The 27,018-nt window shown below is 60.6% G+C and overlaps 1 protein-coding gene across 6 annotated transcripts; it reads left to right on the top strand.

Annotated features, from left to right (window-relative positions):
- The first annotated feature begins 43 nt into the window (after positions 1–43).
- Positions 44–26,949, top strand: CTNND1 (catenin delta 1). Of its 6 annotated transcripts, XM_074543531.1 has the most exons (21): positions 44–188; positions 13,449–13,567; positions 14,291–14,604; positions 15,599–15,670; positions 15,919–16,077; positions 16,273–16,805; positions 19,722–20,185; positions 20,279–20,462; positions 20,724–20,841; positions 21,143–21,296; positions 21,681–21,698; positions 21,927–21,995; positions 22,627–22,754; positions 22,865–23,015; positions 23,251–23,443; positions 23,534–23,648; positions 24,193–24,280; positions 24,605–24,652; positions 24,774–24,871; positions 25,022–25,102; positions 25,285–26,949. In XM_074543531.1, exons 3-21 carry the CDS (start codon positions 14,410–14,412, stop codon positions 25,294–25,296), a joined length of 2,880 nt encoding a protein of 959 aa, XP_074399632.1. In that variant the 5' UTR covers positions 44–188; positions 13,449–13,567; positions 14,291–14,409; the 3' UTR covers positions 25,297–26,949. The 6 variants fall into 6 exon arrangements, with proteins under 6 accessions (XP_074399632.1, XP_074399633.1, XP_074399635.1 ...); XM_074543532.1 differs by lacking the exon at positions 21,681–21,698; XM_074543534.1 differs by lacking the exon at positions 25,022–25,102 and having other exon boundaries at positions 25,288–26,949.
- Positions 26,950–27,018: the final 69 nt, after the last annotated feature.

The following is a 27,018-nucleotide window of genomic DNA, read 5'->3' as shown; positions in this document are numbered from 1 at the left end:
CTCCGCACACACCGCCCCGCGCCGCCAGGCGGGACCCGGCCTGACCTGCGCCGCCGCCGCACCGGGCGCCCGCCTCGCCTCTCGCCTCGCCGCCGCGGCGGGACCCGCGGAGCGGAGCGGGCCGGGCGGCCGTGCCGCCGCCGCGGGGCGGGACCGCCCCCCCCCGCCCGCCGAGGAGCCCGGCCACGGTGAGTCCCGATCGCGGCGTCCGTGCCGCCGCTCGGGGGGCAGAGGGGAGGGAGCGGAGCCGGTGCGGGCCGGCGCCTGCCGGGCGCCGCACGCCCCCGCGGCGGCGGGGCGGGACGGGCCGGTCCTCGCCCGGCGGGGCCGGCTTGGGGCTCGGCCGCGCTCTCCTGCCGGCGCCGGTCGGTACCGGGCCCCGGGAGTTCCGTCCTGCCCGGGAACCCGTGCCAGGCGCGGCCGCGCCCCGCGGGACCGGTGGGGTGGCGGGGCCCGGCCCTGGCGGGGGCGCTGGCGGCGCCCGGGAGCCCGCGGGGAGCGACACAAAGGCGGCTGGGCCGGGCGGCCGCCCCGCTCCCCGCCCGGGGCCGCCGCCGCTCGCCCTGCCCGGAACAAAGGCGGCCCGTGTGCCAGCTTCCCGCGGCCGGCACCGGCGGGCCCCCCCGCCCTCGGGCGGGGATCGGGGCTGGGTCCCTCCGCGGGGTCTCGGCCGGGGCACGGTCCGGTTCTCCGACTCTGCGTCCGGCCGCCCGGTTCGGCTCTGCCGGTGTGCGCAGCGGCTCCTCGCCCGGTGTGTCGTTCGCCTGCGCCTTTGTTCTGCCGGGGAAGGGGCCGGTGTACCCGGGGGGGTCAAGTGTGCGGGTGGGGCTGCGGCTCCTCCTAATGGAATCGCTCTGAGCTTCAAAACAGCCCGACAGGCCCGTCCGCCCGAGTTTACAAGCGACACCGACACGCTTCCCGAGGAGGCAGGACGGTGCCGGAGCCGGCCTCGGGGGGTCTGCTCAGCCGCCGGTTCGTTCTCAGTCTCCCTTGGCCACACTGTCATTTAGCGACAGCCCGGCTGCCTCCCCCTTCCCAGCGCTCTTCGTCGTGCCTTCTCCGGTGACCGTCCCCGGCATCGCTTTGCCCTGCACGGTGGGCATTCCTGTGCCTCCTCGGAGCGTTGCAGAGAGGAGACTTAGCTTGGGCTGAGAAAGTTTGGGTGCCTCTCAGTCATGAGGGCTGCTGGCATCTGCGAGCCACCCGCGGGCTGGCAGAAGAGAGGTGGGGCACCTCCGTTATGGCCCTGGGCTTTGGGCGAGGGAGCCTGGACAACAAAGCTTCCTCTGATTGTTGGAGAGAGGGGTGGACCTCCTGGAGTGCCTCCCTCTCTCTCCAAGGGCTCGGTGCCCTTGCCCTTCCAGGGAGCCAGTGACCATGGGGCTCACAGGGCGTTATCTGGGGGCCTGGGCTGTCCTGTGACCAGCAGGAGCTGCAGGCTCCTCTCCCAGGGTTGTGGCACCCAGCTCCCGGTGAGGCAGAGAGAAGCATCTGGGTGCGTGGAGCCTTGTGATGGTATTGAACTGCAGCTCCCTGTAGTTTCACTGATGCCCTCCCTGCACTGCACAGATGCTTTTGGAATTGGCTGTCCAGGCTTTTGGTGTGGAGAATTGAGCTTGTCCTCAGCTTTGCAGGCGTGCTGGGTTGCTGTAAGCCGTGCTCACAGCTTCTGTTTGAAGTTTCAACTTCCATGCCCTCTCTCCTGGCTGTGGGAAGGTGGGGTCAGCGGCTGGCTGGTGACTCCCAGGCTCCAGCCTCTGCTGCAGCTCCTGCCAATGGAGTGAGGCCGTGTCCTCCAGGTCAGTGGCAAGAGCCTAGGCAGGAAAATTATTAGTTGTCTTCTCCCGGGTTACCTTGTCTGCTCCATCCTGCTCCCAGGGCTTTCTTGAGGCAGGTTCTTTACCTGCTGGTGTTTGCTCGTGCTCTGTCAACAGCACAAAGGCAGTTTTTAAGGATCTGCTCTTCCACTTGGCTGAGTTTGGCTGGACTCTTGAGTGGGCAGATTACTGTCCTTCGCCGTGTGCAGCGTTGCTGGAATCTCGTGCGGAACCTTCCTGGAAGCGGTGGGAGGATGAAAGCGCTCGCTCAGTGGAGCATGCTGGGCTTGCCTGGGCTGCCGCAGAGGGGTGAGCCTCCTCCCTTCCGACACAGAGGTCAGGGCCTGATGGTTGTGGTTGAGGAGCCCTTGAGGCCATCCCTTCCCTAAAGATGGGCTGGGAGTCAGATGAATGGTCCAGCCCAGACTGTGGAGCCGGCGTCTCTCCCTGGATTGCCTCTCATTTCTTCCCTCCTCCAGCCTCTGGCACGGAGATAAGACCTTGGCCCATTGTATCTGCAGTGGAGGTGGCTTTAGGACACCCAGAAAGTAATAGTGTGGCTTGGATCATGCCTGGAAGGCTGTTGGCTTCTCAAAATAGCTTACCAGTGTCTGTGGCCTAAGGGGGAAAGTGCTGGGTAAAGCTCTTGGTTTCCCTTCCCAACAACCCCTCAAAACTGTCTCTCATTTACTGCTGGCAAGGACAGAGCCCTTTCTCAAGACTGTGGTGATGCTGTCTCCAGGGAAGTACAGAGCTCTCCTGGCTCTGAACACTCGTGTCTCTGCAGCACCGTGCCTGTGTCCTGTCCCTGCCTTGCTGACAGGGAGAAGCGGAACCCGGAGCTGCTTTGGGGCAATAGAAGACAGCAGGTGTTGCCTGGATGTGATGACAAAAGCCGAACCTGGGCAATTCAGGCACTCCTCTGTGTGTGACACAGGGCTTGGCCAGCAGAGGAGGTTGTCCTCTGGCACGGAGTTCAGGAATGTGCCTCAGCGCTAGGCTGTCAGAAAGGAGTTGGATTTACAGGCTCTTGACCAAAGTCCTCGAGTTCTCCGAGGTGGCCACAACCTTTTCTTTGCTTTATATCATCTGAGGAGGCTGTTTGGGGGAGGAAATGGTTTTTTAGAGCCAGTTCTTGTGCTGGAAACCCCCAGCAGCAGGCTGATGAGTCTGTCCAGCTCCTGCCTGTCTTGTGCTTGTTGCTAATTCGCCTTCCTTCCCTCCAGGAAGGCTGCTGGTGTTGGTTTGGCACAGGAGTGCCTGTCCCTCTGCCCTGTCCAGTGACTGCTGCCTGTGGAGCCTGACCTCTGGATTAATGTGCTCTCTTGTGTGCCTTCAGCCTGTTGGGGGGCTTTGGGGTGGCAGTGGGTGCAGTGTGATCCTCCTGTTTCCCTTTGCCTGTGGAGGAAGCAACTTTTCCCTGTGAGAAATACTCCTTCCTTGTGGTGGCCTGTGCAAGGAGGGGTGAGATGAGTTGGCTCTGCTGGGTGTGGGGGCAAACCAGTGACTAAGGAGCACAATCTACCAGGCGTGGTGCCAGGATGTGCCAACCCTTAACCAGGGTGCCAGTCACCTTTGCTTTCCTCTGCTCTTCCCAGCAGAGGGAAACTGCTGGGAGCAGCTGCTGGTCGGAGGTTGCAGTGGGACGTCTGCCATGGGTCCAAGTACGGACCTTGGACTGAGGTGGGAACAACTGGTCCCTGCTGCCCAGCCCTCCATGCCAGCTCCAGCTGCCTTGAGGGAGAAGTGCTTCCCTGCCAGGGGGTGCTCATAGGAGTGTGGGTGCCCAGGAACTTGTGCCAGTGTCCCTCACCTCACGCTGCAGGTCCGTGATGACTTTGCACTGCAGAGCTCTTACCCACTGCAAGAGTGCTTGTGCCAGTGCAGGCCTGAGGACCTGAGCCAGGCTTACCCTAAGTTTGATTTGAGCAGGTCTGTGCCCAGATATTTGTGCTGATGGGATGGGGAATTTCTGCTGTTGTACCAGTCTTGGTAGGGTGCTTGCCCAGGTGTGCCAAGCTTCCAGCACAAACAGGGACGGGTTCAGGCAAATTGGGGTAAGGGCCAAGCCCTGGGAAGGGCTCTTGTATAGCCTGGCCAGGATGCTGGTGCTCTGGAAACATCTGCAGCTCCAGGGCTTGTATGAGATGCCCCTGGATGGGCTGGGGTTGGTGGCAGTGGCGTGCTGTGCTCCTGTGTGTGTGAGGGCAGGAGCTGTTCCCGTACCTCCATCCTGGCCCTGACTGCTCCTGTTCCTCTGGGCGTTGGCCCTGGTCACAGCAAATGCTGCTCAAAGTTCACTGGCCCTCCTGGGCACACCTGCGCTGTACCTGCCTCTGCCCGAGGGCTGGGCTGTGGGCACCAGGCATGGGGAAAAGGCAGCCAGAGTGGGCAATGGGAGGGCAGCTCTCTCTTCTCCCCTGGTCTCACACAGCTGTGAAAACACCTGCATAGGAGAGAGGCTACCTGGGGGAGGGAGCAAGGTGGCCCCATGTGTGAGTTGGATGGCCTTGGACTGGATGAATGTGGGGAACTGGTTCCCGCCCATGCAGAAGGAGGAAGGCGTCTGGCTGTCCCCAGACAATCCCTTTTCCTCTCAGCCCCATCTCGTGTGGCGCTGGGGCCGGTCCGTTCCGAGAAGAGCCCCTGGCTCTCTCGGCTGCTTCCCGGTGCTCCCGGGCCTGGCCCGGGCGGGAAGGGGAGGCGGTGCTGCTGGGCTGCGTGTGGGTATCTGCTGTGGGTGGGAGGGAGTGTGTGGAACTGCAAAGACGAGTTTTTCCGACCTGGAAGGGTGGGTCACCGGGGGTGTTTGCATGCTGTTGGCAGGCCCCTTGCCCAGTGGAGTAACACATTCCTGTGAGCGTGTTGCTGCATGCAGGGCTGCTGCTTGCCATGCTTGGCTTGGCTGCGGGCAGGCCGGCTTGCTCCAGGGGGAGAGATGTTGTCCCCCTCCTGCTCACTGGGGTCTGAGGGGGAGGAGGTGGAGAGCCCAGGGTGTTTCTGGGAGAAATCCTCTCTGATGTGGGGGGCCTGCTTCTCCAGGTTGGCTTTGTGCCATCCTTACTCTCTCTCCTCTCTTTTTTGCCTGCTTTTACCTCCAGAGCACACTGGTGTGGCAGAGCCACCTGCTCTGCCCTGATCTCTGCCCAGGGTCTGTCCCCAGCAGCTGGCTGCAGTGGAAAACTACTCACTTCCCTTCTCCTTTCTCGTTTTGGCAGCAAGAGGAGCTGCCCTGTGAAGGGCAGGTGGATGGGCCTGCAGAGCAAAGCTCTGGCAGCAATGAGAGCTCTGAGGGGACTCATGCTTGGCTTCCCAAGGTGCTCTGTCCTGCCTTCAGGAGCCTTGGCAGCCCCGCAGTGTCAGGGAGCTCTGAGGGAGTTGTGCAGAGAAGGAGATGAGGGGTGTGAGGGAGGCTGGGGAGCTGGCTTAGGGGGCACCTGTTGTGCTGGGGTTGTGGTGTTGGTGCTGCTGTAGCTCTGCAGATAACCAACCCATCTCTGGGGCATGGCAGACACAAGCCAGAGCCTTGAGGGGTTGGAAAACATCTTCCACCCTCTCATCATAGGATGCTCCCAGCCCTGGACAGGAATGTGATAGCTCTGTGGGTGAGGAACCCTCAGATGTGTTCCCTGGAGGCAGACTGCCTCCAGCAAGCTGGAAGCCAGGCATCTGGTCTCCTGGTTGAGCCATGCTGGTCTCCTGGCTGGCCCAGCTGGTGAGGCTGGGCTGGTGGTGGTGCCCATGCCTGGCATTCCCAGCTGGTTCCATATCGTCTGCATGCAGGCCAGGGGCAGTGGGGAGTGGCCCTTGGCAGGACGTCGTGTTTAGAAACTTGCAGGAAAGGGAAGCCACGATGTCATCTCCCGTCGGACCAGGAAGCGCAGGTTTCCTTCCCTTTGGCTCGCACGGGAGCCTGGGAAGGTGCTTCTCAGTGAGAGCTGGGGGTGCAAACAGTTTGGGCAGGGGGCTGGGTAGGATGGAGTCCTGCTGGCCTGCTGTCCTGTTTGTCCCTTGTTGCTCTGTGTGAGCACTGGCTCCTGGTAGCCTGTGTGTGCACCTTGTGGGGCCTTGGAGCGCTCTGGGGGACATGCTGTCACCCTGCTGCAGCACCCCCTGTCCCCACCTCCAGCCGTGATTCACTCCCTGGCTGCTGCCTGATGCCTCTCCAGTGGCTTTCCTTCACCCATTCATTACAGCTCTTGGCAGGGCCCTCGGAGCCCTCTCCAGCAGGAGCTGGGTACCTGATGAGGTCATGCCGAGCCGGAGAGTTTGGCCCAGCCCCGCGTGGTTTGTGCTCTGACTCAGCCCGCGGCCGCCCTACCTGCTCGGGGAGTCCGGGCTGGCTGGGCAAGGGGGGGCAGGGGGTCCCACTCCTGGGCCGCTCCCTCAGGCCGGCTCGTCCTAATCTCGGCAATTCCCTCCTGGCCACTCCCTCACCAAATGCTACTTCACCTGTTTGCTCAGTGTGGGTAGGGGAGGGCGTCTCTTCTGCAGGAGGGAAGGGTGCCCTGTCTGCCTCGGGGGTGCCCGGGTACCCTTTGGGTGGGGAGACCCCCGGTGAGGTTGCTGGAAAGGCTGGGGGGCCCTGTCTCCTACCCTTCTCCCCACTCCTGGTCACGGTTCTTTGGTGACTTGCTGGAAAGGTAGATAGTGCTGACTGCCCCCAGTGATGCAGGTCCTGTGCTGGTGCCAGTGAGAGTCCCTTGTCCTCCCTCCAGGCCCTGCTCCTTTGTCCACTGGTTGGAGCAGGGCCTGGAAGTCCGGACTGGTTCTTGGGGCTGCAGGTGCAGGACAGGAAATGATCTCAAGTGACTTCCTTGGGAAGAGGGCTGTGGGGAACGGCTCTATGCCCAAGAAAGGTCCCAGATCCATGTGTCTGGGTGCTGGGCTGGCACAGGTGGCTGTAGGTGCTTGTGCCCGTGGCCTGTTGAAGGGGCGCTGCCCCTAATCCTGCTGGGAATGCTGGCCACCGGACTGAAGCCTCTGTGCTTGGGCACAGCCAGCAGCACTTGTGCGCTCTGGAGTAGCTCCTGTGCCCCTGGGATGGGGAGCTAGAGAGAGCAGTTTCCCCCATCTGCCGTGCCCTCGGCTTGGGCAGGCAGCCTCGTGTCTCACTGAGGGGACTTTGCTCCCTGGCCTCTGCCAATATGGCCCTTATCTCTGGTGTGTTTGTTTTCCCTGCGGGAGAGAGGCAGCTGAATGGGAAAGTTGAGCCCGGCAGAGGGTGGGGGGACGGGTGAAGGGCAGGGACATTGGCATGGCTGGAGCCTGGGGGGCCTCGTTGACCTTCAGCTCAGCGCCAGTGTCCACTGAGCCTTGTGGCCGTGGGGACAGCTCATGTCCCCCGTCGAGGTGGCCGCTGTTCCTTGGATGGAGCACGGGGCTGCCCCGCAGTGCCCCCTTGCTCACCTGCTCGCTTCGGACCGCGGTGGCAGAGCCGGGGGCTGCTGCCTCCCCCTGCCCGGGAGCCGCTGGGTGAAGCAGGAGCCCGCTGGCTTGCCGGAGCGTGGCCTGCCCCGGGAATGCGCTGGCCCCATTCCCAGAATCCGGCGCTGGGTGTTTGTTTGCTGCTGCGCCCCCGAGGTCTGGTGCTACTGTGACAGGAAGCGGGGACGCCGGGGGGAGGGAGGCCGGCCGCCGGCTGGGGATGTGCCTGTGAAATCCCTTTGTCCCTGCCGAGCGCTCAGCTGCGAATTCCCACAGCGAGGAGAGAGCCGCCTTTGTGCTGCTGCAGGGCTCCCGACATGTGAATCTCCTGGGCCTGGGGGTGTGAGCCGAGGGGCTGGTGCTGAGAGGTGGCAGGGACCCTGCTTGCTACTGTCCCCAGGGTGGGGACCCTCGCAGCAGAGCCCCGTGGCAGCAGGGCTGCTGGGGTGTCCGTGGGCACTGGGATGCAGCAGGATGCTGCTGGCAGGAAGGCTCCGGCCTTGTGGCCATCCCGCTTGAGGGCTGTGGGTGGACAGAGTCTCTGCCTGGAGCCCAGCGGCTTGGCTGCCCTCCTGCGCCCCTCTCCTCCCTGCAAATGCCCACGGAAGCTCGTCTCCCTTCCTCTCCCTTCCATGGTGCTCCATCCAGCCGGTGCCGAGGGTCGGCAGCTTCCCGGCTCTCCTGGAGGGAAGGAGCTCCTGGCATGCTGTGTCCTGGGCTGTGCTCACAGGGGGGCGAGTGGCCCCCAGCGTGCCTGGGAGGGACAGCTGCCCCGCCGCAGGATTGCTGGCATTCCAGCAGAACAATCCCACTCTCCACAGCCGACCCTGCCCGGCTCCGTGCTCGGCTGCCTCACTCTGCGCCCTGCTGGGGTGGCACCGCTCCGGTGACCTCAGCGCAGCCAGGGACAGATCCCTTCCCCAGGGGATTGCCTGTGTTTCACAACCACCATCGGCTGTGTCCAGACCCGTCCTGCTGACCCGATGGGTATCTCCATTCTCAGCCCCCTGCCCTGGCTCAGGGAACGACCCACGCTCCTGCTTCCTCCCCTGCAGCCCCACCCTGTCCTTATCGCTCCCTCCTCATCCTGCTCCCTGGCTGCCGGCCCGCTCCCTTATAAGGTGCGATCTGCGCCTGGCTTGCATCTCCAGGTGACTCCTCTCTCCTAAGGGAGGCTTTCCCAACCCATCCCGGCTACGTGGCCACCATCCCTGGCACTGGGGGCGGCAGGTGAGGTAGGCCAGGTGGCGATCCCGCTGCCAGTCCAACCAGTTGGGTGTGAAGGGCGGAGGAGGAGCGGCTCCGTGCCTGTCCCTGCCCGCGGCGCCGCTGCTGGGTGTTCACCCGCCGGGCTCCTGCCGTGACCGGCACCTGGGGCACGGCTCCCCGGGGAAGGTGTGGCTGGGCCGGAGCAGGCAGCGCCCAAGGCGGTGTCCAACCTGCTGCTGGCCACATGCCAGCCTGCCCGAAGTCCACTGTGCTCTGTGACCTGCCAGGAGGAAGAGCCCTCCTGGGGGCAAGGGCAGGAGGTGGGGAAACCTCTCCCCTGATGAAGGCTCTGGCAGGGCCAGGGTAGGCTGGGGAGTGGGAGCAAGGGGCCTCACTCAACCTGGCAGCAAAGATGTGTCAGCCTGGGCAGGGGTCCCTCAAGGGTGGGCTGCTCTGAGGTGATGGCTGTGGGCACCTTCCTGCCTCTGGGCTTGGGAGAGAAATAGCCAAAACTCTCCTTCACCTGCACAGGGATATGGGATCTAGAGCCCACCATCAGCTGTCCTGCTTCCCCCAGTGGCCTGAGGGCCATGGTTGTTTTGAGCTGGACACAGGAGCAGGTGAGCCTGAGTCTGTGGTCTCCCCTCCCATGCCCTGCTGCTTCAGCCAGGCTGAAGTCTGAGGGTTGATGTGTGAGCTTGGACCTTGTGCTTGGCATGGGGAAAGATGCCAAGGATGCTGGCTCATTTATTTTTTAGGTAATTGAGACTGACCAGAAGCCTGTAGTGAATTAGCAGGGCTGTGAGCCTGTGCAGAGCAAGTGCACTGCAAGCGCTCGGACAATTGCAGGCCTGAATTATTGATGGAGTTTCTGTTTTTCCTAAGTGCATCATGATAGGCAGCTGGAACCAGGAGAATTTGTTGCTTCCTCTTTCGCTCTCGGATGGGATCTGGTGCTGAGAGCTTTCAGAGAGTGGGCAGCCTGCTGGCTCTCCTCAGGCCCTCAGGCTGAGAGAGAAAGGCCAGTTATCGGAGTGGAGCTGGGGACTGTATTGCAGAATTCCTCAGGAAGAGCATCCCTCATTGTCAGCCTGGCAGGTGGGTCTGGCCCAGGAGCCCCACAGAGGCTCAGCCAGCCTGGATGAGGGGCTGTGTCTGTCCTGGCTCTGCAGCTGGAGAAGGGCTGTCCTCGTGCTTCGTGGTGTAGGGGGCTGCCAAGGGTGTCTGGCCATGGTGACAAACCTTGCCATGTGCTGGACAGGTGTCTGGGGGTCACAGACAAGCAGTGAAGCTGTGTGAAGGGCTGGGATGTGGCAGACTGAGCTGATGCAGCTCTGTTCCCCCTCCCTGGTGGCAGCAGGACGATGGCCGTGAGCACCTGGTGTGTCCCTTAGCAGGGTGCTGGGGCAGGGATGATGTGGCAGAGGAGATTCTGACTTTGTAGGTGCTTGGGTTGGACTTTGCCCAAAGTGTTCTGTGCTGAGGCAGCAGCCTTAGCCCCAGGGATCCCAAGACCTTTGGGTGACAGCTCTCCAGGGACTCAGGGCATGGGGCAGGGCTGGAGCAGGTTGTTGGAAAAATCCACGTAGAGGACTGTGCCGGCGATCCCCCTGTGCTGCAGCGGTGCTGCCTGTCAGGCTTCCAGTCTGGGTCTTATCTGCTGGATCTTGTCCATTTTCCCTGGCCTGTGGAGTACAATTCCCCATCTGCTGGCTCAGTCTGGGCCCCGGGGTTAATCTTTCTGTGGCAGACTCCAGAAAAACACTCCTGGTTGGGAGCCTTCAAAAACACTCCTGGTTGGGAGCCTTCAAGGCCTGGACTCCATCCTCTGGCAGAGGAGGGTGCAGGTGAGCTCTAGGTGGGTATGTCTGTGGTTTGGCCCTGGAAATTTGTTTTTCCAGGCAAAGGATTTATTCTGTGGGAAGGCACTTGTGCTGGAGAACCTGCTGTGGCACAGCTGGCTGCAGCAGAAGAGCTGTGGAGGGCTCAGGGTTTGGGGTGCCTGTCTGACTGTATCCCAGCCTTTATCCAGATGGGAAAATTGTGGTGGGGAAGTTCCATGCACACAGTTAGGTGGGCTGGCAGCTGCTTCCTGGCCAGCAAGGGGACACTGTGACATCTCTCCAGCGGACCCGCTGTGGTTTTGGGACCTGTGGGCACAGCACAGGGTGGCGTTGGTGCCAGGAAGTTGGGAGATACAGCCAGGGCGATTGAGGTGTGAAACTTCCTAGGTCTCTGCATTGTTCCCTGGATCCTCTCCTACTGATTGCTGGGGGGACAGAGAGGATTCTGCCTCTGGGGTGAAGCTGCTCAGGGTGTGCTCTGTCCTTGGGCTTTTTGGTTTGCCCTGAACTGAGCCAGCTGAAATATTTTTGGCTTGCTGGGGTTTTTAAGTAACGGGTGTGTCAGCAAGTGCCTCTCTCATGATGAAAAGGCTTTCATGAGCCATCCTCAGAGCCGGTCAGGGTCTGGCTCTGAAGAATGCTCTGTAGTTGGATCTTCAGAGGCTGGGGGGAGGAGGAGGGGAATGGGCGCAGAGCGATCCCTGGAATTTCACCCTTGCGGGTTCCTGTGTACTTGGCTTTGCACTGTCACGAGTAGCTCACTGGCTGGAAGGGAGCAGGATGCATAGCTGAGGCTCTCCCCTTCCTGCCCTCCCTGTCTCATTCCAGAGATGGCTGCTGTGAGCCCGGGACAGCATCGGGACGTGTCAAGGGGCCCTATCCCTGAGTGTGGGGCAGGTTCCTCACTGGTGGGAGGTGTAGGGCCAAGTTTGGGGTTTGTGTGCCAAACCCAGGGAATGGCCGTGCTCCAGCTGGGATGGTGCTGGCTGTGTGTGAGGAGACAGCTCTTGCTGACCTCTCTGGACCTGGCACTGCCTCTCTGTAATTATGTCTTTAATCCCAGATCGATGAAGACAATGGCTGGAATGAGACTAGAGAGAGCTGGTCTGTCCTGGTGGTGGAGGAAAACTGGGAGAGACCCCGTTCTGCTGGCACTTCTTGCCCATCATGGAGCTGTGTCCTGTGCTCAGGGCAGGAATGACAGCTGTGTAGGCAGTGCAGCCCCCTGGCACTGAGTCTCTCTGTTAAACACGGTCTGATCCTGCTGGGGGACCCTCAGGTGGCCCTTCCTGGAGCATCCACGGGAGCCACAGGGTGCGGGACCTGTCTTGTTCCTTCCCTTGCTGTTGTGTTTACTCCCTGTGGAAGGGACGGGAAGGAAACAGCCTCACAGCTGCTCTGGCCCCTTATCTGGGGCCCTAACAGCCCTGCAAGTTTCATTGTTAGTGTCCATGTTTCCCAGCCCCATTCCCAGGGAATGTGCAGAGGTGGGGATTTGGGGCTGGGGTGTCCCTGTGGGCTGTGTGGGACCAAGGGGATCTTTTGGGGTTCCCATATCTCCTGTCCATGCTTCCCACAGATCCAGACCCTGCTAGTCTACACTTGCTGCAGGCATGATCCTCTTCATGAGACCAGACCAGCCAGGTCTCTCCTTGCACTCAGGGAGCCTCTGCCCTCCTGTGCCCTAAAAATCTGCCTCTTCTGCACTGGGACAGTTGAGGGCTGGCCAGGGAGTGCAGCTGCTTTGACAAGGCCGTGTTGTGGAGGATCGCTTCTCCACAGTTTGCCTCTTTTAAAGGGTTTGCTGAAATACCACTCTGGAAACAAATCCCAGCAAGCCAGGGGGACTGCTGGCTGGGATTTTGGATGCTGCAGTTGCATAGGGTGTTTAGGGTGGTAGGACTGCTCTGTGTCCTGCTGGACAACACTGGGATGTGGCAAGGATCCTCTCCCTTTCCATTAGGGGGTCCTGAGGAAAGGCTGAGGATCTGTGCCTCTGCTTACAGTGGGTGGTAGCCCACCAGAGATAGGGAATGTTACTTGTGGATGAGAGCTGGGATGTATCAGCACTGTTACGGGGGTACCAACCCTCTCCTTTGGAGAATCCTGCAAATCCACAGGGCAGGGGAGCAGCAAGGGTCATAGCTGTCCCTGCATTTCCATACAAGGCTTGGGGAGCTGATCTGTTGGAAAAACCTCAGGGAGTACCTGTTGCAAGGTGGGAGGGGTGGAAAGCTGCGTGCATGAGCCAGGAGTAATGTTTGGGAGCCTCCAAAAGCTTGCTTGGGCTCTGGAGAGTGGTGGGCTGTGTTCTCCCCGGGGTGGGTGTGCCGCCACTCCTTCTCCTGCTGGGCACCACGTGGGCACGAGTGGAGCAACTGGATTTTTTTGTTGATGAAGGCAGATGACAGAGTGGCAGTGACCAGATGGTGGAACGTGCTGTGGGCGCCCTCCAAAGCACTTGGAAAACATCCACCCTGCATGGCCGGGCTCTGTGGTGGCAGTGCCACCGTGGCTGACGCAAGGGAGGCTTTGGGGAGCAGAGCCACAGGAGGACTGGGGAGGGGTTTGGCAGACCAGAAGATTTCACTGAGCTGCTGTGCACCAGCAGGTGCTGCAGGATGGGTCAGGAGGGGCTGCAGGAGGTGGTGGGAGCAGGGATGGTGCCTGAGTGAGCTCTCAGCGCCGGGTCGTCCTTATCGGCCCTCTGGGGCGGTGGCACCGGGGAGGGGAGAGGGCAGAGCCGCTGCTGGAGACCGTGGGAAAGCAGCCTCTGTGCTGCCTGCCCGGCTCGAGCGAGTCCCCACTTGCCTGCCATGACTGCACAGCTTTGGGAAAACCTCTCGGGCTTGCAGGGACTCGGCCGGGCTGCGCGGGAGGGGTGGAGGCTCAGCCCTGGCCACTCCTCTCCGCCTCTGCCGTTTCTCCGTCGGTGGGAACGGGGCGCAGTGAGGGCTGCTGGAGTCTCCGTGGAGCTTGGGGGCTGTTGTGGGAGCAGGGCTGCGTTTGCCACCCCACCAGCCCTTCCAGACCCATCCCTCAGAGGGGAGGGGGTGGGAGAGAGGCGCCCGTTTCCCAGTTCCGTGCCCACCCTACCTCCTGTTTAGGGCTTCTTGTGTGTGATTTTGACCTGCTCCCGCTGTCCCTGCAGCTCTCTTCCCTCCTGCTTCCTCACTGTGGTGGCTGGGCTGTTTCTCCCATGACTCTCTGCGTCTAGACCTGGCTGTCCCGTGCCTTTGCCAATCAAACCTGAGCTTCCTCCTCTGACAGGTCTGTATGGAAGAAAATTGCTTTTCTGTACCAAAATGTTGATTATGCCTCACTTGCTGTTCACCTTTGGGCGGGGGTGTTGGAGGGGTCCAGGCCAAAGCCCATCCCCAGGCCTGTGGGCTGAGGATCCTTGGAGGGAGAGCCCTGGGGGGTGGTGAGTTTGGCAGCAGTCAAAGAGGCTTATGTGATCCCCTTAAAGGATTCATTCCTGGCTAGGGAAGGAGTTGTGGAGCCAGGGTTGTCTCCCCATCTCTTACCATACTAGGGAGGAGGGAGCAGATAAGTAGCATGGCCCTCTCCCTCCGCCCTTCCCTGGAGGAAGCAGTAGGATGTGGGTCACTTCTCATTCTTCAGGAGTGTCCCCTGCCCCACCCTGGGGACATGCCCTCCCCTCCTGCACTGTCTGCGCACAGCTTTTCCTTGCCCATGAGGTGTTCCCTCAGCCCACAGCAGCTTTTCTAAACCTGGCTCAGCCCCAGCTGTTTGCTGTGCTGGGGGGAACTTCTGTTCCCACAGTGCCACTTTTCCAAGCTTTAATGCTGGGGCAGCTTGCAGCTGAGTCCTGCTCCAGGACCCTCTTGCCAGCTCTCTGGTGATGGGTGGGAGCGGGTGTTAATGCCATAAGATTTTTTTTTTTTCCTGTTCTGAAAAATCTGTCTTAATGAAATCAGTCTCTTCTGACCGCTCTTCTCTCCTCCTTTCCTCCCCCAAAATCACGTGCAGTGAAGAGAGGGGCTCCTGCCCTTCTGGCTCATATTTCCCACCCTCACATTGACACCGAGCCGCCTCTGCTTGTGCCTCCCCGTGCCCCCCGCCCTGCCCACCCTGGGCACCCGTCACCCATGGACGACTCGGAGGTGGAGTCGACCGCCAGCATCCTTGCCTCTGTCAAGGAGCAGGAGGCACAGTTCGAGAAGCTGACCCGGGCCCTGGAGGAGGAACGGCGCCATGTCTCGGCCCAGCTGGAGCGAGTCCGGGTCTCCCCACAGGACGCCAGCCCGGGCTTGGCCAACGGCACGCTCACCCGGCGGCACCAGGTAAAACACCCCCTTGGCACAGGGGCGTGCACAGGCTCCTGGAGCCCCGGAGCTACCTCCCCTCCTGGAGCCCTCCTTGGATACGGGAGGTGGAGGAGGGCCCGGCTGTTCTCGTGGCACTGGTGTGTACTGGAGTTGGTCTGGGGGTGTGCAGACCTCCTTAGGCAGACAGAGGTTTCAGGAGAGGAGGTGCCAGTCTGGAGGGTCTTGCTGCCAGGTTGGCTCTGCTCTGGTTTTGGGAAGGTCAGAGGTTGGCTGTGCTCAGTTCCAGGGCATCTTTGCTTCCCATCCCTCTCGGCTGCTGGAGGACAGCTGAAATACTGAGGCTGGGGTGTGCGTCTCCCTCTGTGTGTGACAAAGGGCAAATGCCTGGATTCTCTCTGTCCCCACATGGCCAAACCAGGGTGGGGAGAGATCTTCTCTACAGGGCTGGAAATGTGGTTTCATCTGCCTTGGCTTGAGGCGTCTCCTCCCTTTCTCAGGCTCAGTCTTGGAGAGGGGTGTTTGGAGGGCTGGTGCATGGTGGTGTGCAGGAGCCAGGTGCCTTTCTGGCTGTGGAAGGTGGTGGTGCCAGGAGGGATCTGTGGGGCAGGGCAGGGTGGACAGAGTTCAAGTGTCAAACAGCACCACTCTGTGATTGCTCACCATGTGGTTCTCTCAGGCCGGTGGGGGCCTCTGGGGTCACTGGTGCATCCTGTGTCAGGAGCTGTGGAAGGTGTCCAGGGCCCTGCCAGGAGCAGGGAAGGGTTGTGGCCATTCCATCAGGAGCGTGTGGGAGAGCTGGTTTGTTGGGCTTCCGACTCTTGTCCAGGCTGACCTAGAGGAGATTTGCTGCATGTGGCACAGACCCCTGAGGAGGCTGTTCCTCTGCTGGGGGTCCTGTGGGGTGCATGGTGGGTGTCTGTCAGATGCATGAGATGGGCTGCTCAGCCCTGCAGAGAAGTGAGGATGGAGATCAGTGTAGTAATGGGCCTGCTGCCCTGCTGTGTTTCAGAACGGACGTTTCCTGGGCGATGCTGACCTGGAAAGGCAGAAATATTCAGATCTGAAGCTCAACGGGCCACAGGTAGGGGGAGCTCAGCCCTCTGGCTGTGGGCAGCCTGCTTGCTGTGGGAAGGTGCTGGACAGTGCCCCAGTGTCCCTATTCCACCTGGGAGAGGGTGATTTGGGCTCCTCGTGTGGCCACCCTGGCTTGAAGGTACCTTTTTCCAAAAGGTATCAGGGCTGCCTGTGAAGAAAGATCTCTCATCCAGCTGACACCAGGAAGGCCCAGATTGGTGACAGGACCTGACTGCCTGTTGCTTCTCCCCTCAGGACCACAGCCACCTCTTGTACAGCACAATCCCCAGGATGCAGGACCCAGGCCAGATTGTGGAGGAGACGTACACCATGGAGGAGGACCCGGAAGGGGCCATGTCGGTCGTGTCTGTGGAGACATCAGATGATGGGACAACTCGGCGTACAGAGACCACGGTATGGGCCTGGGGACACCATGGAGGGACAGGGCATGGTGAGGGACCCTGGTGGCTGGGTGCTCTGCCAGGAGCTGAAACAGGGTGGGAAATGTACCTGAAGTAAAATGCGGGGCTGGCAGGGGAATTTAGGAACACAGGGACGTGGTGGGTTTCCTGATGTGAGCATGCCTTGCACGTGTGTCACCCCTTCCAGGTCAAGAAGGTGGTGAAGACCGTGACCACCCGGACGGTGCAGCAGGTGCCGGTGGGGCCCGACGGGCTGCCTTTGGAAACGTCCCCCGTCACCAGCAACTACGTCCAGACCATGGACAGGAACTTCCGCAAGAACGGCAACGGGGGCCCCGGCAGCTACCTGGGCCAGGCAGGCACGGCCACCCTCCCTCGCAACTACCACTACCCCGACGGCTACGGCCGCCCCTACGAGGATGGCTACCCGGGCAGCGACCACAGCTACGGCAGCCTGTCCCGCGTCACCCGCATCGACGAGCGCTACCGCCCCTCCATGGACGCCTACCGCGCCCCCAGCCGCCAGGACATCTACGGCCCCCAGCCCCAGGTGCGTGTCGGGGGCAGCAACATGGACCTCAACCACTTCCACCCCGAGCCCTACGGCCTGGAGGATGACCAGCGCAGCGTGGGCTTCGAAGATGTGGACTACGGGCTCATGTCTGACTATGGCACTGCCAGGAGGGCAGGCACCCCGTCTGATGCTCGGCGGAGGCTCAGGTACGTGGCAGGAGTCTCTGGGGTGCTTGAACTTTACTATTCTTGGAGGAAGGAGGATCATGGACACAGCACTGTGAGCTGAGTCAGACGAGGCTCACACAGGAGAAAACTTGCATCCGCTTCTAATTGTCTGCTTAATTGGTGGTTAGACCTGGGTGCTAATTGAGCCGGTCGTCCTGCAGCCAGGAGTTCCAGTGGGCAGCTGGATGTAGCTCCAGGCCCTTCTCTCTGAGCCACCAGGGCTGTGTGTGCCCAGTGTGGCACATTCCTCTGGGAGCCGTGCCTGTGTGGGTTGTGTGTCGGGAGCAGCTGCAGTCCCATGATTGTGCTCTCCCTAAGCCAAGAGCAGCCCCGGGAAGGGGAGCTTAGCCCAGGCTGGGGTGAGCAGGGCTCAGTTCCTGCACAGCCCGACCCTGCTGCAGGGCAGGGCGGGAGAAGCTGCTCAACCTGTTTGGCAGCAGCAGCTTCTCCCCCTTGTGTGAATGTGGTGATGGCTGCTCCTCCAGCTTGCTGGGCTGTGCTGCCTTCAGAGGCCAGAGCAGGATCCTGGTGGTCCTTCCTGCCCTGCCAGGCATTCAGGATGTCACCTGCCTGAGGCCGTGACTCCTGCCCGTTGGTCTCTTGTGCCAGCTGTCCCTGCACAAGCACTGCTTCCTGCTTGGCTTCTGGCTGGGCTGTCAGCAGGGCTTTGGGCAGGTGCTGGGGGTGGTGAGGTGGCATGGAGCAAGGGGCTGAGACAGTGTCCTGGAGATGGAGAAGGGACTGTGCCAGCACCTCCTGAGTGCCCCAGAGAGGGCCCAGGCAGACAGGTAAGGCTTAGCACAGATGACCTAAGATTCTGGGACATAAAACAAAGGCAACAGGGAGAGACCTGGGGAAAGGAGGCTCTTGCCAGCCCCTGTAGAGATCTGCCTGATCCAGGTGCATGCTATAAATCCATGCTAGCTGCTGGAGGGACTGAAGGAGCAGCTTTGTCTGTCCTTGTGGCTGGTGCCAGCACAAGTGCTCTGGGCTGTGGTGAACCAGTCGGGGCAGTTGCTCACCCAGATGGATTTGCTCGGCCTCCTCGCTTTGTGCAACTTGTGCTGGCTGGAGGAGGGCAGGCAGGGCTGCTCCAGGCCTCTCCTCCTTGGGCAGCCCAGGACAAGCCAGAGTTGGCAGTTCTGAGCACATGGCCATCAGAGAGCACGTTGGGCGGAAGGGGTTACACAAGTAACCCCTGGCTGCTTGTCCAGACAGAAACTCTGGCTTGTGTACTTCCCCTGGGCTGTGTCCTGGGTGGCCTTTGAGACCATGAGCCCTCTCTGCTGCTCAGGAAGGTGTCTGTGCTCCTGCTCCTCCAGGTCCTGGAGGAAGGAGGTTACAGGAGTCAAGTGCAGGAACTGCAGCCAGGTGGGAGACTAGGGTATGTGGGTCACAGAGAGGGAGAAGGTCAGCTCTGTTGGAGTTGCAGGAATGGCTCAGTTTATGAAAGATGGGTTGGGGGGCCCCTGAGCCAGCTCTCCTTCTCCCCGGGCAGAGTGATAAAGATCACAGCAATCTGTGGAATCCATGTGCTGTTGAACTTGGCTTGTCCCCCACCTTCTCAGTTACTGTCCACACTGGCTGCCCAGCTCACAGGAATGGGAACAGGGAGAGCAGCGTCCCCCCTGCCTCAGAGATGTTTGTCTTGAGCAGGAGCCTGGCTGTTAACGACTTCCTCTGGGGAGGCAGCTCGCCAGGCACGCGGAGCCCAGGGAGCGCCTCCAGCCCAGGACGCTGTGCGTGCTGGCTGCCACCGGCTGCAGCAAGCAACAGCCCCTGCTCTGGGGCTCTGTCAGAGCTCCCCCTCAGCAGGGAAGAGGGTCCTTCCCATTCCCTGCCTGCCCCATCTTGCCTGGAGGGGATCCTGCACAATTGCAGGGTGGGATCCAGCACTGCAGTGGACCGGGAGCTCCTTTTGGGGAGCGCAAGTTTTGGCACAGGAGTGGGATCAGCTGCCAGTTGTGTTGGAAGGTGTTGGTGGCTGTGTCTCGCTCCAGCCTCGTGCTGCTACTCCTCTGAGCAGCCAGGCATGGGTCATGTCCCCACTGGGACCTCTGGAAGCCAGCCTGGCAGCCTGCTGGCACACCATGGCTGTGCCACAGTGCCCGGGGTGGTGTGACTGTGGAAGTGACTCTAAAGCTGGTGGCTTGGGCAAGTCCTGTACCAGAGGCTGTAGGAAGGGAAGTGATGGCAGCAGCAGGACCATGCCACCATCCTTGGCAGGATACTCAGGGACAGGAGCTGCCTGTGCCTGATCCAGGAGCTCCAGAGGTACATGAGCAGCTCCTGCAGCAGGTGTGAGCTGGAGTGGGGGTACAAGCCTCTCCTTGGGTCTTGCCTAAATGTCCTCCGTGCCCTGGCACAGCAGGGATGACCGAGCTGTCCCCTCCCATCCCTTTCTGCTGGAAATCTACTGGATTCCTCTGCCTGGGTGGGGGAAGGATTATAGTGCCAGTGACTGCAAAAATGGGAGAATCTGGGATTTGAGAGGTGTATGTTCTGGGGGCGGGAAATGTTACTTTGGCATGCAGGGCAGTAGTTACACTTTAAACTTCTGTGTGCTTGTTTGGGCTCATTCCCAGTGCTGCCAGTCCCTGGATAAACTGTTCCTGACTAGGGCAGGGTCTGGGACCACCATGGCTCTTCCCTGGCCTGCCCGGAGAGGTTGATACCTGGAGCCTGTGTGGCTCTTGGTGCCCAACTGGGCCTGTTCCTGAGGCAGCAGCACACCTTGCCTGTGGGGCTGGCTCTTGCCTGTGCCCCAGCACTGACTCCTGCTTGTGCAGGGGTCAGAGACCAAGATCCAGCTCCATCCCTTCTGGTGGGCTGGAAGGGGCACTGCCTCCCCCAGCTCCAGGACTGTGCTCAGACGCCCTCTGCCCTCTCTCCTAGGAGTTATGAAGACATGCTGGTGGATGAGGTGGCCCCTGACCGGTACTACTGGGCCCCGCTGGCGCAGCACGAGCGGGGCAGCCTGGCCAGCCTGGACAGCCTGCGGAAAGGGGGCCCGGCCCCGGGGAACTGGCGCCAGCCGGAGCTGCCGGAGGTCATCGCCATGCTGAGCTTCCGCCTGGATGCCGTCAAGTCCAACGCGGCCGCCTACCTGCAGCACCTGTGCTACCGCAACGACAAGGTGAAGACGGAGGTGCGGCGGCTGAAGGGCATCCCCGTGCTCGTGGGGCTGCTGGACCACCCCAAGAAGGAGGTGCACTACGGTGCCTGTGGGGCTCTCAAGAACATCTCCTTCGGCAAGGACCAGGACAACAAGATCGCCATCAAGAACTGCGACGGGGTGCCCGCGCTGGTGCGCCTGCTGCGCAAGGCCCACGACATGGACCTCACCGAGGTCATCACAGGTAGTGGCTCCAGGGAGGGCGGCGCAGGCTGGCACCTGGGGTGGGGTCTGTGGTCGGGGGCCAAGTGCTCACCTTCCACTTGTGGCCTTGCAGGGACGCTGTGGAACCTGTCCTCGCACGACTCCATCAAGATGGCCATCGTGGATCACGCACTGCATGCCCTGACCGATGAGGTGGTCATTCCCCGCTCCGGCTGGGAGCGGGAGCCCAACGAGGATTCCAAACCCCGCCATATAGAGTGGGAGTCGGTGCTCACCAACACCGCTGGCTGCCTTAGGTATGGGTCTGGCAGAGCACTGGCCTGGCTTTGGGCTGCAGCACTCCTTCTGGGCTGTTCTGGCACTTGCAGGGGACTGTGGAGCAGCTGCTCTCGTAAGACAGCTGCTGGTGGTGGTGCAGGCCTTGAGTTTAGGGGCATGTACCCTCAGTGAGGGGAGCTACATACAGGAGCTGTTTTCTCTTGAGCTGTGTGGGGTGTGGGCTGTCCCTTGCCTGCCCTCAGCTGTCTCTCCCATGAGGGCTCTCTTCTGCCTGCCAGGAACGTGAGCTCGGAGCGGAGCGAGGCCCGTCGGAAGCTGCGGGAATGTGATGGGTTGGTGGACGCCCTGATCTACATTGTGCAGTCTGAGATTGGACAGAAGGACTCGGACAGCAAGGTACCTCAGCAGGATTGGTGTTGGGAAAGGGAGAGCCTGCGTGGGGTGCACCTGGCACTCTTGGACCAGGAGGTGTCTGGCACTCAGCCTGCCGTTGGGGTTGGAATGTTGGCCCTCCAACAGGGGCCTGATTGTGTCACTCATCCCCACACCACTGTCACCTGACTCAGGGCTTCCTGATCAGCCTGGATAAGGTCTTGGCTTGAATTTTCCTTGGGCTGAAGGCTGGGCCAGGCCCTCGCTCACAGACCTGGAGTGCTGCTCCCTGTCTCTGATTCGGGCACTCTGGTTCTCTCCCCAGCTGGTGGAGAACTGTGTGTGCCTGCTGAGGAACCTGTCCTACCAAGTGCACCGTGAGATCCCCCACGCCGAGCGCTACCAGGAGACGCCCCTTGTCCCTGCCAACAATGCTGGGCCCCACAATGCCAGCTGCTTCGGGGCTAAGAAGGGCAAAGGTTCGTGTGCCAGCAGCAGGGAGGGGAGGGAGGGGAGCAGAGACAGGTGTTGAGGGTGGTCTGGGGCCTTTGTGCTTGTACACGGGCATTTCATGTGAAGCCTGAAGGGGAGCTTTCTCTGGAGGTGCAGTGATCCCTGCTTCCCTGGCTCTGGGAGCTGTTGCTTGGCTTGCCCAAAGCGTTTGACTCAAGCTGTGGTGGGTGTCTGTGGTGGCGGGATGGTGACGGGTACATGTCCACTAATTCCACGCCCTCCCTTTTCTCCTGTGTTGTCCCTTCCCCTTCCCTTTGCTTTCTTGTCAAATGATCTGCCCCATGACGCTGTCGGTGCTTCTCTCCTCCTGCCTTACCTCTCTCCTGTCCTTCTCTCCGCCTCACCAATAGACGAGTGGTTCTCCAGAGGTGAGTGCGCTCTTGGTTTTACTTTTTCCATGGTTTAATTGGGTGCTTTCTGCAGCTCTCTGGGCACATTCTGCCTGCAGTGTGGCTAATGTCCCCAGTGTCCCCTCCTGCCACACACTGGTCGCTTGGCTTCAGCTCGCCTCTGGGCTTGCTCCTGCAAGTGGCAAAGAGCTGTTGGGCCGAGGCAGGTGGGGAGGAGTCTCACACCTCTCCACTTGCCCTTTGAAGGTAAAAAGCTCCCAGAAGACCCTGGTGCCGACACAGTGGATTTTCCCAAAAGAACAACTCCAGCCAAAGGTATGCTCCTTGAGTGATTATGCAGGACTTGGGTGTCAGGGCAGCTTTTGCTACAGCAGCCGGGGATGTGAGCAAGTGAGCCTCTCCAGTGGGCAGAAGTAGGGTTTGGAGCAGGAATGCCCAAAGCCCTGTTAACATGAGCTCTGCCAGCACTTGTGAAAATCTTGTGCATGGATGAGGTCAGCAGGCTCAGGACAGGCTCCAGAGGGAAATACTGCCCCCGGGGCTGAGGGACAGCACAGTGGCACAGCCCTCTGTGGTGATCTCAGACCTGCCAGCACAGTTGTCTTTGTGCCTGCTCTTCACTCCTGGACATGAAGAGCAGGCATGAGTTAAAGCTAAAATCTCTGTCTTAAATTGTTCCCCAGCCATGAGGATGAGGAAGGGTCATTCCCAGAAGTCTCTGGGGGGACAAGTGTCTCACAGCATGTGAATTACAGCCCCTGACCAAGCAGTGGCTGAGGTTTCTGGTACCCTGGGGCAGCCTGGCCCTCTCTGTGCCAAGGATCCCACCCCCTAGGAGCCTGGGTAGAAGCTTCCAGCTTCGTCTGCCCAGCAGTGCCCCTTTGGATTAGGCAGACACTAGCAGAGCCCTCTGGATAAAGCCTCCCTACCCATGTCCTCCTGGCAGGCTACGAGCTCCTCTTCCAGCCAGAAGTGGTGCGGATATACATCTCCCTCCTGAAGGAAAGCAAGACTCCCGCCATCCTGGAGGCTTCAGCAGGAGCCATCCAGAACCTGTGCGCTGGCAGCTGGACGGTGAGTGCCCGCGGAGCTGGGACAGGGAAGGGGAGCTGGGAACGCCGCGGTGGGGCTGGCAGCGGTGTCCCCAGCCCCAGGTGACACGGTGGCCCTGTGTCTCCCTGCAGTATGGCCGGTACATCCGCTCAGCCCTGCGCCAGGAGAAGGGGCTCTCCGCCATCGCCGACCTCCTGGCCCACGACAGCGAGCGCGTGGTGAAAGCGGCGTCTGGCGCCCTGCGCAACCTGGCCGTGGACCTGCGCAACAAGGAGCTCATCGGTGAGGATGGCACGCTCCCCGTATCCATGCAGGCTGGGCAGGAGCTTCCTCCTCCTCCTCTTGGCTCCTGGGGAATGTATGGGCACAGCATCAGCCCAGCCTCTCTCTGCTGCCCTCACCCAGAGCAGAGTGCTGAGCTCCGCAGAGAGAGAACAGCAAAACGGGCCCCCTGTCAGTGGTTTTCCCTTCAGACCTGTTCCCTGCTTGCTCACGCCCAGCTCTTTATCCTTCCCAGGCAAACATGCCATCCCCAACCTGGTGAAGAACCTGCCTGGAGGCCAGCAGAGCCCTGCCAAAAACCTCTCTGAGGACACAGTGGTGTCAATCCTCAACACCATCAATGAAGTGATCGTGGACAACCTCGAGGCGGCCAAAAAGCTCCGGGAAACACAGGGGATTGAGAAGCTTGTGCTGATCAACAAATCTGGGTAAGCTCTGCTCAAAGGATGATGCCAGGGGTGGAAAGGGGCCTCACTTTCTCTGGGTTTCCAAACATCTCTTCCTTCACCTCTTCCTAGGAACCGCTCAGAGAGAGAAGTCCGGGCAGCCGCTCTTGTTTTGCAGACAGTCTGGGGCTATAAGGAGCTGCGGAAGCCCCTTGAGAAGGAAGGCTGGAAGAAGTCAGATTTCCAGGTGTGGGGATGCCCTGTGGTGGCCAGGGTGGTAGGTGGGATCCTGCAGTAGGGAGAAGGGTGTTCTTGGAGCTTGGCAGTACTGGCCGGTGGCTCTTCATCTTGCTGGTGGCACTGGGCAGCACGGAGGTGTCCCTGTGCTGTTTTTCAGCCACTGGCAAGCAGGAAGTCTCTGCTAGGAGCACTCTGTGAAGTGTCGTGTCCTGTGTCCCACATGAGCATGAGGCAGGGATTTTGTCACTCTAAGTGCTGCTGTGGCAGTGTTGAAGAACAGGGTTCTCCCAGGCTCAGTTTCCTTCCCAAAAGCAGGGATTGCCCTTGCTGCTGGAGGGCCAGGCACAGCCCCAGTCCAGGCAGGCCCCCCCCACTCTGTTGGGGGTGCAGTGGGGGGCTTCAGCACCTTCTGGTTACTTTGGGCCTCTTACTCAAGGGCTGTGGGAGGGTTCCAGGGTTTGTGCTGGTGCTGGAGGGCTCGAATGTCCTGATGAGGAAGGAACCTCTGGCCCCAGGATCTGAGTGATCTACAGCACTGTCTGTTGCTGTAGGTGAACCTGAGCAATGCCTCTCGGACCCAGGGAGGCAACTCCTTTGATGACAGCACCTTGCCTCTCATCGACAGGAACCAAAAAACAGGTATGTGCTTGCCTTCAGCACCAGTGCCTGCCATCATCCCTCTGCCTTGTGGGGCAGCTGGTTGTCCTCTCCCTTGCTCTTCAGCTGTGGCTTCCCTGGCAGCCTCGGCTGCTCACACAGGGCCGTTAGTATGATTAGTATGGGCCTTGGGTGGCTTTTCTGGCCAGCAGTTTGGGCCTTAGATGGCTTCTTGGGGCTGGCACTGTAGGTCCTTGGGTCACAGACCTGCAGCTGGGCCTAGGCTCCCCCAGCTGGGGCAGGGAGCAGTTCCTCTGCAGCTCCTGCTGCAGGAACTGTTCCTGATGTGCTCTCCTGTGCTTGTAGACAAGAAATCCTCCCGGGAGGAGATCCAGATGAGCAACATGGGACCAGGTAGGAGAGGGACTCCCTCTCGGTATGGGGGGAGCAGGGCAGAGTGCGCATCTCCTGCAGGGATGGTGCAGCCCCCTGTGGAGGTGACACGACTGACTGAGTGTCCCCTCTCCTGCTCCAGACAACTATTCCACACTCAACGAGAGGGACCACAGCAGGACACTGGACCGATCCGGTGACCTCGGGGAGATGGATCCGGTGAAGGCAGCGCCGCTGATGGTGAGCAGCCCTCTTTAACTCGGGAACTGTGGGATGGATGGGTGCAGGAAATGCCACATCACTGTCCTGTCTGCCAGAGGAGGGGAGAGCTGGGCTCCCACAACTAACACCCCCCATGCCATGGCCCCTACTAACCGCATGTGTCTGCAGCAGGAGGAGGGGCAGGAGTCGCAGCCTGAGGTAGAGCAGGAGGAGGAGGAGGAAGATGCTGCTGTGCCCTCCCCCGAGTTGGTATGTCCCACAGTGTCCTGCCCAATCTGACAGTGGTGACAGATCCTGCTGTGCTCTTAGGGGTGCTTGGCCAGCCAAATCCTGCTCCAATCACTGCTGCTGCAATCACTGGTGCTGTGATCCTGCCTCCGCCCTCACTCCTACTCCAGCCTTAACACTTGTCCCTCTCTATCTCTCTACAGCAGAAGATCTAGCTGGCCTCCCTGCCTCTGTTCCATTTGGGTTGATAATATATTATATATATAAATATATAACTCTTCATGATGGAATGGACCGACTTTTACCTTGTCTTATTGTTGGAATTTTGCTGGACTCTCTGTGCCAACCATCCAGCCAAACGCCTGGGCCGGGTCCCCAGGGCAGCCCGGGCCACTCGGTCTCCTCCGGGCCACTGCACCTCCCTGTTCTGGGACACCACCACTGAGAACTCCTCCTCCCGTCCTCCACCACCTCCTTCCTCCTGAGAGTAAAACCTTCCTGCCTGACTCTGCCGGATCAGCCGGCGTGGATGCTGCACAAGGACTCGGATCTCTGCCTTGACCAGGAGCTGCCTTCTCTCCCACGCCTTCCCCCTGCTCCGAGGCATCTTGCAGGGACAAGGACTGGGACCTCACTCACCGCCGCCTTGTTTTTGGTTTGGTTTTGTTGCCTATAGGATATATTTTTTCGTGTGGGATCACTCTTCAACCAGCGCCATGGGGACAGCAGGAGCATCCCTCCTCCCTGAGGGGGCTGCAGGACCAGGGTCCAGGGGCTGGAGGCACAGGGGCCAGGGGAAGGAAAACCAGCAATAATGTCTCTTGCTTTGCTCTAGATGAGGCTTTGGGGGCATGGGAAGGGAGATCCAGCTCTGGATCCTGCAGAGGGGTCTGGATGGGGCCCTGGCTCCCACCCAGTGCCTGTGTGAGGAGGATCCTTCTGTGAGGAAGGAGGTCAATGCTGGGGCATGGGCCAGGGCCCCCAGGGAGGGAGGAGATGCCGGCAGGGTTTTGGGGAGGGCAGGCGGCTCGGGGCGCACTGTGCCGGGCACCTGGAGCTGGGATCCCCTGGCGCTGCCCCGCTGACTTTATCTTGACACGTGCCTTTCTTTTGCCACTGTGAAATAGCTCTTTGAATCGTACTGTCCAGCTGCTTCCCCGGGAAAGGGGAGTTTCCTGGCCTTCTGGCCGGGCTGAGCTCTTCCCTTCCCCGCTGGGAGCCTTACCTGTCTGCAGTGGGGCTGGGAGCCTCTTCTGGGGGGAGCCCACCCCCCCTGCCCTCGCTGAGAGGGTGCGGGGTGCTCATCTGCATCCTGGCCTGGGCTGCCACGGGAGTTGGGATGTGCTCCTCCTCCTCCTCCTCTGGCTGTGGTGCTGGGGCACATCCATGTGATGTGATCTTTTAGGGAGCCCTGGGGCTCCCTGTGCAACTGGAAGTCTCTGTGGGAGGCTACAAACTGGAGCAGGAGCCCTCCCAGCCCGGGGCTGCCCCAGGGTGGGCTCTTGGGGCACGGGGAGGTGGCAGGGGCAGAGCTGGTGCCTTGCCCCTGCCCCACTTCCCCCCCAGCTCTGGCTGGGCCTGCCCTGCTTCCAGCCCCACCTCAGCTCAGTTGGGTTTTGTTCTGGGATCTAACTCTTCTCTTTTCCTTTAAATATGTAAAACACTAATTCCTTTTTTAATTTTTAATTCCAAATGAACCAAAAAAACAGCATCCCCCTTCTCTCCTCCTTGGCCCTGGTGGGGAGGGGGCCCAAGGAGGTGGGGAGGGGGAAGCGCCAAGCCGTTCCTTGTCTGATTCCTGTGCACACTCTTGTAACGCTTTTAAAACAAAATGATTTTTTTATATAAATAAAGTTTTTAAAGTGTGATGTGTGCCTGCCCTTTGGTCTTTCTGGCTTTGCTGCTGGACCCAGCAGCTCTTTCCAAGAGTTGTGCTG

This window comes from Zonotrichia albicollis, chromosome 6 (genome assembly GCF_047830755.1).
Source record: "Zonotrichia albicollis isolate bZonAlb1 chromosome 6, bZonAlb1.hap1, whole genome shotgun sequence".
Taxonomy (NCBI): Eukaryota; Metazoa; Chordata; class Aves; order Passeriformes; family Passerellidae; genus Zonotrichia; species Zonotrichia albicollis.
Note: the sequence above shows the minus strand (reverse complement) of the source record. Positions and strands in the feature narration are given on the sequence as shown.

Coding starts and splice junctions, on each gene's coding strand:
- CTNND1 (XM_074543530.1), top strand. CDS start 14,410: ATGGACGACTCGGAGGTGGAGTCGACCGCCAGCATCCTTGCCTCTGTC. Junction 14,605..15,598: donor CGCTCACCCGGCGGCACCAG/GTAAAACACCCC, acceptor GCTGTGTTTCAG/AACGGACGTTTCCTGGGCGA. Junction 20,463..20,723: donor AACACCGCTGGCTGCCTTAG/GTATGGGTCTGG, acceptor TCTGCCTGCCAG/GAACGTGAGCTCGGAGCGGA.